The 12,093-nt window shown below is 41.2% G+C and overlaps 1 protein-coding gene across 5 annotated transcripts in view; it reads left to right on the top strand.

Annotated features, from left to right (window-relative positions):
* Positions 1-2,152: 2,152 nt before the first annotated feature.
* Positions 2,153-12,093, top strand: part of LOC308316382 (transducin-like enhancer protein 3-B) — a 45,275-nt gene continuing 35,334 nt past the window's right edge. For all 5 annotated transcript variants that reach the window (XM_080764981.1, XM_080764980.1, XM_080764979.1 and 2 more), the window contains exons 1-5: positions 2,153-2,674; positions 3,217-3,460; positions 4,437-4,537; positions 4,858-4,921; positions 8,092-8,136. In XM_080764981.1, the coding sequence (XP_080621107.1) occupies positions 3,437-3,460; positions 4,437-4,537; positions 4,858-4,921; positions 8,092-8,136 (234 nt within the window). In that variant the 5' untranslated portion in view covers positions 2,153-2,674; positions 3,217-3,436. The remainder of the gene's footprint in view (positions 2,675-3,216; positions 3,461-4,436; positions 4,538-4,857; positions 4,922-8,091; positions 8,137-12,093) is intronic.

Below are 12,093 nucleotides of genomic sequence, written 5' to 3'. Positions count from 1 at the left end.
CTATATTAACTTCTACATAATTTTGTGTAAATGTAGCATCAATTCAATCTTATACGTTGATTTAAAACTTTGAAAAGGAGTAGGAAAATGGAAAACGAACCCACTTTTAACTGCTAAAAACAAACTCTCAAGGATAAGGAGCTGTTTAGGTTTCAATTCCATTTTTTTTAACAATAGGCAAATGCATTTTTAACATGCTGATGAGATGTGGCACAAATGAGATGGTCAAACAAACAAAAACATTACACATTTATATATTTTATAAATATAATGTGCAAAAACCAAAATTGACTGAAATGAGACAATGTTTGAGTGAGGAGGTTTAAAAGTGTTGTTTTGCTGCATTACAAATGTATTTGAGGGGGTGGGGGGAATCAAACTGATATTTAGCCCCTACTGGCTTTTTTTCCTCCTCTGCTTTTGTTTTATGCAAGGCTCTTTTTACCACATGGTAGTGACAGATTGTTTGAGCTGGAAGGAAAAGCCATTCGAAGCTAATTAAGCAGCCATTCCAGGCACTATTCGCAGGCAGGAGGGAGAGTAGCACAGGCATTTGTCAGCGCCCAGAACCCAACGTGGGTTTAATTGACAACCAGAGGGACCTGACTGACAGCTTCTCCCTGCCACTGACCAATGGCAGGCCAGAGGGTGAGACAGCCGCGATGCTATTGGCTCAGACTGTAGTGAAGGGAATAAAGCTCACCCCACGTGGGGGTGTGAGCATAGTGTGCAAACACGTGATAGGCTGATGAGATCTCCTCAGGCGCAGACGTGTTATAGTCTACTACCAGTGTTGCCATGTCCGCTTATTATAAGCGATTTAGGGCTTGTTTCTTCTGTGAAGTTGCTTGTACATTGGTACAATAATAATAATTATAATAATAATAATAATAAATAAAAGCACTATGGATTGTTTCCATTGGGGTCCTTCATATTCAGTTCATCAGTGACATACACAAATATACAGGCCTACTCTGCAAATAAATAAAACATAAATAAATCCCAAGATGTTTTGGGAAATAGCAGATCACAAGCTCACAACGCGTCGCGATGTGTTGTGAGCTTGTAGATCGTCTATTTTCAAATTATCCATACATAATTATCATTTTGTGGAGTGGCTTCTTTAGGGCTTGTTTTCATAGACATGGTCACGTATTTCTGTTGCAGAATCTGGCAACACCTGTCTACAACTAGCCTAACCTAGTGGCGCTGATAGCTTGTAGGGATGCTTGAGGTCTCGTTAGAATGTGGGTCGAATGGTCGATCAACTCTAATCAATCATAAAAAATAAATAAAAATGAACCCTTCTCTTTAACATTTAGGGGTGTTTACGAATCACGATTAGGCTAATATGCAATTATTTATTTTTGTTTCTAGCTATACATTCTGCACATACACTGTTCTAGCCATTCAGTTAATACCAGCCTATAGTAGAATTTAAATTGTAATCTTATTGTGATGTAGGCCTAGTATAATATAAATATATTAGAAGTCGGTCTCTCCCTAAAAAACCTTTGATTGATTGATTGAATACTTTATTAGCAGTTTGCAGAAAAAAAGCACAGGAACGTACAGAATATTTCAGTAGCCTATATGTTCAAGTTCTGCAGGATTTAAAACCCCAGAAAGTCTATATGGCTTGTTTCCAATGGGGTCCTTCATATTCATGATCAAGGTCAAATCCAATAGACTGGCCTAGTGGCCTTAATGGCTAATGGGTCCAGAAAAACCACAGGTTTTAAAGCATTTCGTCTAAGACTGCAACGTAAGCCGTTAGTGTGCACTGTGCAAAGCAATTTTATAACTTTTGGAATTTAAAATAATTGTATAACACACACACACACACACACACACACACACACACACACACACACACACACATCGCCGTTGTTTTGAACAAGTTGAACGCGTTGCTGTGGACGCGACGCGATCTTAGATCCAAAATGGCGAATACGTGACGTCACATCACTGTGTGTGTGGTCCAATCAGGACATGGGGGTATCACAAGCCCCACGTGGGAATACCGTATCCTGATTGGTCAGTTATTACCAAACTCCCTCGTAGAAGTTGATTGGTTGGTTGGTGCACCCCCTCCCTCTCGTGTCGGTGCAGTGCAGTGTGTGTGTGTGTGTGTGTGTGTGGTACAGCGCTACTCGCGACGGAGAGAGAAACGAGGTAAACCAAATGCAAAAAGCAATTGGTACATTTCGCAACGGAACGACAAATACGGACACTTTTAGCCGGTTTTCTCGCGGCAATTTCACCTTCTGGACTTAACGGACTTAACGGGAGATCTGTCTACGTTTCCAGGACCAAATAGAGAGCTGTATGTGGTCTCCAACTGGTCCCAAAAGACCCAGCTAGGGGTTTGTTTCCGACGCCTAGGAGTGGAAACGCAACGCGTTCCTTCCTTCTCCGAGAAGCTCGCTTGCTCGGCTTTTACCGTTGGGATCACAACGTTATTTTCTTGTTTATTTCAAAAAGGGGTTCGTAAAGAACCTACAATTCCATGGACTTTATTTCAACACGAAGCTATCTATCGTTCTTCTTCTCGGTGTGGGAGATTTACAACAACAAGCCAAAGGATATTATTGAGCTTTCTTTTCCTCTAACGGGATATACCACGAAACATTTTGAGTAGAACAGAGAGAGGGGAGGATCAATCGAGACAAAGGTAAAAAAAAAAAAGAAGAGAGGCGAAATGAAGAGCAAAGCGAGAGAGAGCTGCTAACGAGCCTCTGCCGGTCTGGTCTCGGTTATGTAGGCTATGGCACATTGGCAGCAGAACAGAGCCAGAACTAGATGTTTGTTTGTTTTACATTAGATGTTGAAGACCAGCTTTTACATTTAGGCAGGTGGGGAAGTAATATCATTATGAATATCAAATAAAAAACTTTTCCTATCTTTGGTAGGCTATAATACTATTGTATCTAAAACACAACATGTGTTGCAATATTGTCCTCGACGCATTATTGCGTTATAGTTCGCTGCTTCACAGTAGAAACATCTGAGTAGCTTTAAACCTAATGCCCCCCCCCCCCCCCCCACCCACCACCCTAGAAGACCCCTTTAGGTTAAAATGTTTACATTTACCCACTTCAAGTCCACATTTACTGATGGCGGATTTAAGTGCTTTTATTGTTGATTTGTTGTTGCCTGGCTGTGCAGCTATACTTTAGCTGATGTGTTTTCCACCTCTTGTTTGTTTATTTCCAGTGAAGGATATATTCTAAGAACAAGGGTCTCCAGTGATCCAGGGAGGTGTGTGCGCCTCTCATAGCCGAGAACAGGGCTTTGTCCCCCGGTCGCCATCCTGCGTGCGTGGTGCACGGATAAGGGGAGGGGTGGTGGATGGTGATTATACCACCGCACATTCACTGTGGATTACGGAGGAGAAAAAACACAACACACGATTCCCTTGTGAAAAGGATTCGACATGTATCCACAAGGCCGGCATCCGGTAAGTAGCTCTGTTTGTCGTTATTTGTGTAAACGTATGCAAATTACACCCGCCTTCCTTCAAAACCCCAGCCCTGATTAGCTTGTCAGACGATCTACTACAGCACCTTGCTAGATGTGTGTATATGTTCACACCAGTGATGTAACGGTATTATATTATATAGGCAGACAAGAGGCATCTGATCCAGGGACTGTGGAACCATTTTCATAGAAATGTGTGACTGTTACAATTTTCCCCTCCATAAATTGACTATTTAAATCTCCCCAGAGCGTTATAGTTGTATTCTATTCTACACGCCACCACTGGCCTAATTGGCAGTGTTTTCACACGCACACACACAAGCCACGCGCACACACGCACTCACCCAGCATGCACTGAAATCTATGAGGTTATGATTTTTTTCTCTCCCTCCGTGCTTTGAGGACGGATGCAATGACCCGCCTCTCTCTGTCATCGCACACGGTGTTGAGTGATAGTTCCTCTCTCTCACCCACCATTATGAAAGCGGCCGCCAGGGCAGGCTCTCTCTGGGGAACGCTTGGGTTCCTAGCAATGCGCGCACACACACACACACACACACACACACACACACACACACACACACACACACACACACACACACACTGACAAACCACCATTCAGACAGGAGGAGGAGGTGGGGGGGATCCAGTCCACAAAGAAAATGAGGAGAAAAGAGATGTAAGCGATAAAAGCACCGCTTGACTCCATCCATAGTACCAATATGCAGACATGTTGATATTCGTATGGTTTGGTAGGATAAGGGCGTGGTCGATTATTCTATTTCTACTTATGATTATATATGTGTACACACACACACACACACACACACACACGCACACGCACACACACACACACACACACACACACACACACACACACATGTATGTATATATCTATATATATATATATAGAGGCCTAGTGTTAGTTATATAATTGATCAATCTTGCATTCTTAGGCACCACACCAGCCAGGACAGCCTGGCTTCAAGTTCACCGTAGCAGAGTCCTGTGACCGGATCAAAGACGAGTTTCAGTTCCTGCAGGCGCAGTACCACAGGTAATGACTAAAGGATTTTAACTTCCTGAAAACAATAGAAAGAGGAAGCTGGCCTTGTTTAAAGTCAGTAGCTTTATGTATTGGGTCTAATAAAGGTGTATATATTTATAGGCCCTTATCCTGCATAACTGTTTTGATGCAAAGTTCTACTGTTATGCATTTTTGCATAACTGTAGGCCTATAACTTTATGGGTTAAGTTGTAATTATAGAAGGATTCCTAGGGCATTGTTTGAATATAAATTGATGAACATCTTAGCATAGCTTCTTTAGCAAGTTTAGCACTGCTAATTAAGCCTAATCATGGTTTTCCTGTCCCCAGTCTTAAAGTGGAGTACGATAAACTGGCCAATGAAAAGACCGAGATGCAGCGCCACTATGTCATGGTAAGTGGAACAACCACAGGACTGCATATTTCATTTTATGTTATAAGCCAGTGGTTTTCAACCCTTTTCATAAGGTCCATTATTTATTCTGCATTTGAACCACGGACCACCATTTGATGAGATTAGCCTCTCAGACCCAAAACGTTGAATATGTTATCGTTGGATAAGATTTTGTCGACAGTTACATGCTGTATTGAGGTTGGTATCATTAGGAGAGATAACATGCAAACATTGATCAAAATAACAATTCTTCTACATTCTCTAATTGTGTAGACTTCTTGTAAATTAAGAAATGCATTGTTTTAACAACAATTTAACTCTTGAGAGCGTAAAATGAAACATATCACTATTGTATATTGTACCAACTCATTGCGGACCCAGATGGTCCCCATCACTTAGATGGGGACCATCTGGGACCCCCTCAAGGACCACTGGTTGAGAACTACTATAATAGACCTCCTTGCTGTTGTAATGCTTCAATTACCCCTCGGAGAAGAGAATAATAAAGTATCTATCTATCTATCTATCTATCTATCTATCTATCTATCTATCTATCTATCTATCTATCTATCTATCTATCTTAAACAACTTTAAGTGAAATATCACAGTTATGTAGAGGTGATTCTCCCTGCTGAGTGTTGGATATAGGGCCTGTACAGACGAAGACGAAGTATTTAACCAATCTGCCCTTTCTGCCACACGGAGACAGTGTTTTGGGGGAAAAAACTGCTTCTTTTTTAAACAGTCTCCCAGAGTGACAAATTCCGGAGACGGCACATTGTCGTCTTCGTGTGGACAACAAAAACACTTCTTTAGTGAAACGATGACACCATTGCCCCCTCGCCCCTCCTCCCAAAAAAAAGAAAGTGTGTATAAAATGTTTATTTAAATAAATAAATAGGCTATTCCATTTGAGTGCTTCATGAGGTGCTGGGATAAAGAAAATAACTGTTTTATTTTAATCATAATCAATGTTCTCATAGTGAAAACAACTTTTACAGAGCATTTCTCCATAATGTAAAGAGATGTAGGAAAGTTTGTACTTTATTGTTACATCTTGTGTACAGGTACGTAAGAGTAAAACTTCTCCTTCTCCTCCTAGCTGTAGCTAACTGGCTAAAGTGATAGCTTACCTTCTGACTGCTTGCACTGCTCCAATCCTCTCCTCTGGAGAGTTTTCTCATATGTCGTTTTAAAGTTTAGAACATGTTAAGGATGGATAGCATGAATAGGCTACTATACTGGTGTAGATTAGTATAAAAATATAGTTGACCCGTTCTCGTGTGTGTGTGTGTGCGCCTGAGAGTTGGGTGGGGCGAAAGAAACTCCAGCCAGAGGTCAAACGTCAGACCGCTGATTGTGGGGTGTGACAGAAACCCATGGCTCCAGGGTCTTCTTTATGACCCCTGCTCCCACACACACATATACAGCCCCTTCCCCATGACCCCCTGGGGGTTAATGACTGGCCTGCTGGCTTTGTGTGTGAATCAGACTGTTTGGGGAGGGGTGGGGGGTGTTATCATTTCAAATGGATCCATAGGGGGTCGGCAGACCCACCGAATGCACTATTATAGTTTGGGGGATTGCTTTTATACCCCACCTAGGTGTGTGTGACTAATGTTTGATATGTAGATTTGTAGCTGGGAAAACAAAAATGGAAATATGGGAAAGTGTCAAATGTGAGCAATGCTGGTTTGCGTCATTGGTTAATTTTTGATTGGTGCATCGAGGCTGCTATAAAATGCACACAGAAGTGGCACTGACATTCCTTGTCTCTTGTTTATTTTTGTGTTGTATTAACTTATTCATCATTGCATTTACTAGTCCTATTCATAGTCATTCATTATTGGCCTGGCATCCTATAGTGTTTTTAGTATGTACTGAATCCGGATATTCTACTGTTGGACTGATGATAGATTCTTGGTTGAATTATGATTCTATGACTATTTCTATGCATTCAATGTATATTACCTCGTGGTGTTCCTGCGTAAATTAAATTGTAAATAGTCACGTTGGCCTGTCAGTGGTACTTTGAATTTACATTGCAACTAGTATATCTTAACATTCAGTTCAAAGATCCTCCACTAATCTAATCGAAGATCTATGAATATCTGCCCCTGTATTTGCTGTTTGGCTGCAGCAGTGATACAGCCCAAAGGTAACTTCTGGATGCAGTCAATATCTCACACAAGTGATGTAACTGAGGACACACACTCTTGTGGTGTACATGTGCATGCTTATCTTGTTTGTCCATGGAAGGATTGACTTTAACCAAACGTAGCGGTACGTTTGTTAAATATTATTTTCTCTTCAAAGAAACAGAAAGGAGGGGGTTGACTTTACCAGCCTTGTGTGTTGTGTCTTAACAAGATAAACCAGATGGAATGACAAGGTTTTATTGTATCACTCCTCTGGGTTCAAAGCTGACCCGTCATCAGTAGATTGGTATTCTTAACTGTCCCTAGTATCTTGAGTATATTATGTCCATTTCGTTTAGTCATATTTTAAATGAAATGTTTTACCTTTAGTCTAGTTTTAGTCGACTAAATATCAGAAGCAGTGTCTGCTATGACATTGATTAGTTGGGCAATGGGTACATACGTCTTTATGGTTCATAACATTCTACAATAGGCGTCCAACTTCCGAATATCGTCCGATTCCTTAACGCTTCACTTTAACGATTGTTATAGGGGGTTTGACCCTTAGAAGTCTGTAACTCTGAGAGCGCACAAATGTATTTGTGTACACTAAGAGTAATGTTGTTCCTTGAAATTAACACATTTTGAGAAAGATTTCAGAAACACCAGTATTGTAATTTTATAGCAGATCTGAAGTCCACATTGCAGCTCTGACAGTGTGATAAAAAACAGTTCCAAATGTGATGAAACTGATTCTGGATTCTAACCCTACTTCCGACCTCGATGGTATAGTTATGAGTGTAAAGAACACAAGAGAGTCTAGAATAGAGCGGTCAGAATCACTAACTAAATTTTATTGCCAGGGGCAAAAAAGGGCATCATGCAGGGAATCCTGTTTAGTATACGTCCAGTAAGTTATCTGTGATTCAGTGTAAGGATGAAGATGTGTCATTACAGGAATCCTTTAAATAAGCATCACTGTATATAATGGTGAAATCACTGACTCGTATCGATTGTCTGTTTGTTTTGCAGTATTACGAGATGTCCTATGGGCTCAATATCGAGATGCACAAACAGGTATGTAACAATGTTTTATGTTGTGATACGTGTTATATTTTATGTAACTACATGCACGTGCACACATAGACATCAAAGGGGGCTTCAGCCCATGCCCTTATACCCATCTGTAAAAACTGCACTCTCCAGACCATGAATACAGCATTTACTAATACTACTATAGTGAAAGAAACGCACATGCCTCCCCTTTCCATGCCATACCCGTAGGCAGCATTCAGAAGAATTGTCTTTTTCCGTGCTCTCCTGAACTTTGAACGCAGCATTTTACGTCGAAAGAAGTTGTACCTCTCTGTAGAAATCCATGTAGTATGCCGCATGTCCAGTAGCTAATGAGTGTCAGGTCGTGCCCCGGAAATAGCTGATCTACAAGCTCTAGTTGGGAGCTATTTCACTATTGCCGCTCTAACACGCTCTGCACGTCCCTGATGTGTAACTACCTGTATGTGAGACAGCATAAGGACTAGGCAGCACACACACACACACACACACACACACACACACACACACACACACATGCGCGCGCTCTGACCTTAGTTCCTATACCCTCATCCTTAAATAACTTTTGGAAACACACACACGCACGCACGCATGGAGACTTCCTGCAGTCAGTGAAAATGCTGACAGGCTAAACAGCATGAAGGGCATGCATGTGGCCTGATGGGGATGCTTTGATAAGATTAAAGGGAAGTCTTTGGCAGACATACAGTTTGAGGGGACGTGTGAGGGTGTCTATGTGATACACACACACACAAAACACACAAAAGTACTCACGTAAAATTATCAGTATTGCAATATGTAGTGGAGTAGAAGTAGAAGTACTGGAAATTGTAAATACTCCAGTAAAGTAGAAAACAAAAAACTCTGCCTGCCAAGCTCATTGGTTGAGCCGCTCCGATGCCTGCCAGGCTAAAAGCTCATTGGCTGAGCTGCCACCCGGCACAGGGCATCACTCACCTCAGCAGAAGAAACACTTTACTATGGCTGAATATGGTGAAACATCAGCACTTCTGTCCCAAAATGCTACAGAAGGCATTTTACCAACCTAGCGGCACAACAAATTAACTAGGCTCCCCAAAAGCATCGTTCTATACAGCACTGTAATGAGTTACGATGCTTGTGATGTTTTTATGGATCTCGCTTTGGCTCTTAAGTATGATTTTACACTTGAAGCGCATCTGTTCAGATAAAGAATGCACTACAGCTAATGTAAAAGCCTTTTTTGGTTTTTACAAGGATGAGCTTAGATGCTCGTGAGTCGTGGTAAAGCCATCCCAGCTCACACTATAAAAAATATTCTTGACCACTTACATGACCTGAAGTAATTTAGTTAAAATGTACTGATGACAGCAATGCTGTTACATTCTAGACCACAGTAGAAGGCAACAGGTGGCCCAGTGCTAATCTCTGGCCGACAATTTATATTGTTACATTATATTGTAAACACATTTACAATATTTGACTGACAGTCCAGTTGGGGTATGGACAGTAATAGCGTTGAGTTGATGAAACATGTTTTCATTGTCAACTTTTGGATGAAAAACCTCTGTCACATTTAAAAAAAAACCCAAAGCTGTGTTTCACATGACTTAAATGATACATCGTTTCTCTCGGTTCTAAGAGACCTTGACCATGAAAGAGCTCTTGTTCAAAAATTAGTATGGATGTCTGCAGATAAAATGTTCTTTTGAAACATTTTGTTGAACCTAAATCTCCTTAAGTGAAACATTCAAGGATGAGGCCTGCACAAAAAGATTACACAAGCATTTCTGTATACGCCTGGCTGTAACATTTGATTCCACGTCTTTATTTATGAACTTTTATAAGAATATAGTTATCAGTATATAAGGTTTGTTGCCAGTGGTTGAAAGTAACTAAGTACATTTACTAGAGTACTGTACTTAAGTTCAATTTTGAAGGTATATTTATTGTAGTGGAGTGCTTTCAATTATCAGTACTAATACTCTGCTACATCTCAGAGGCAAATATTGTACTTGTCTTTTACTCTATTATTTGAAAACGTTAGTTACTTTGTAGTAACTACAAGCTCACAATGCGTTGCGACTCACGATGCGACACATTGTGAGCTTGTATATCTGCTATTTTCAAAATATTTTTTAAATATTTATATTTATATTATTATATAATATACTTTCTCCTTTCGGTACATCAAGTACATTTCAGACTTTTACTTGTAAGTTTAAGTATTTCTATATTGCAGTATTGATACTTTAACTTAAAAATGTGAGTACTTTTAACACCACTGTTTGTTGCGAGTTCCAGGTTGTAGATTGTGTTGTACCATCTAATGTCTTAGAAAAGGTTGCTTGCTTGCCGACCTCTGTTCTAGACTCTAGTCTAGAGCATATATGTCCCCGCTTTCTCGCATCCTTTTATCTCTTATCTTATTTCCTTTGTCTTTGATACCCCTTTGAATTTCATTCTTCTGATCTTCCGTTTTGCTTCCTTCATCCATCTTCTCCGTCTTGGGTTACCCTCCTCTGCCGCAGCCTCTCTCTCTCAGATGGAATGACATGAGCGATAGCCCATACCTCGTTAGCGGAGTGATATGATTGATGAGGAAGGCTGTGTCGATGGTGTGTTGGGTACAGGGGGACCACGTCAGAGAGAGGGGCTTCAGAGCTCTCGACCTTGGGCGTTTGTAAACTCAAATCTTTGCTTCTGGTCCCTGGAACAACACATTGTCAAATGGGGTTCGGCGGCCTAATACAGATCATTCTGGTGGTCCTTTTGATAAAAGGTTGAGCACCACTGACATAGAAAGTTAGAAACATAGGTTTTTCAGAAGACTGTCAGGATTTAGAAGCCTTTTTCTTTTTTTAAGAATCGTGGAATATACATGGAAATGTTATGGTCATTCAAGCTAGGCTAGCCCTTTACGTGTTTCTACTAATAATATTGCCCACATTTTGTATGGCTGTGGCCAAAATGTAATTTTGACAAAAATGTCCACCACAAGCCGACACGGCGATGACCCCATGAAAAGCAGCCTAACACACCCCCCCCCACCCAAAAAAACAATCAAAACAAAACAAAACGACTAATAACGACTAACAATACAATAAGAATAGTATGCCGAGTGTGCCTGCGTGCGCCTGGTTACTGTAGGTGTGTCCGTTTTGATAACGGAGCGTTGCTACTTCTCATCTGTCCTGAGTGGTTCCTGTCAGGCACTTATCACTAATAGGGAGTTTGGAGCGCTATCAGGCTGTCTGGGGTACACACACACACACACACACACACACACACACACACACAAGGCAAGGGAGCCAGGGTAGACGGGTTAATCGACTGCTTCCCTCTCTCCGGTGTGTGTCGCCTTTTGTTTATCAATAAAGCCCGATGGAGTTGACGGAGCGGGCTGTGAATAATGCATGGCCGCTCTGACCCCACCCCACCCCCTCCCATCCCTAGTGAGCTAGTGTTTGTGATGACATCAGCAAGAGGTAAATGGATGGCCCTTGGCTGTCCCCGTTATTGGATAGGAGGGAGCGATTGTACACAGATGGGCAATATTACTTCATTGTGTCACGAAGAGCTACAAAACTTGATTTTAGACCAGTGGTTTTTAACCCATTAATTATTGGGCATTTGAGCCACGGAACACCATTTGATGAGATCTAGCCTCTCGGATCCAAAACGTAGAATATTTTGTTATAGTTGGATACAATTCTGTCCACAATTCCACGCTGTATTGATGTGTACAAACATCAATACAGGAGATATAACAGGCAAATGTTGATCAAAATAACAACTCTTCTACATTCTCTAAGAGTTTTAACAATAATCCATTTGGTTAGCAACTCTTCCATCCTTTAGCTGGGGACCACCTGAATCCCTCTCAAGGCCACGGACCACTGGTTGAGAACCACTGTTTAGACCATAAGCTCACACATGTGCACACGTGTGCACAATCTGCACATATGTGGCCCGATGCCT

The sequence above is a fragment of the Protomyctophum bolini genome (genome assembly GCF_963924005.1).
Source record: "Protomyctophum bolini genome assembly, chromosome: 1".
NCBI lineage: Eukaryota > Metazoa > Chordata > Actinopteri > Myctophiformes > Myctophidae > Protomyctophum > Protomyctophum bolini.
Note: the sequence above shows the minus strand (reverse complement) of the source record. Positions and strands in the feature narration are given on the sequence as shown.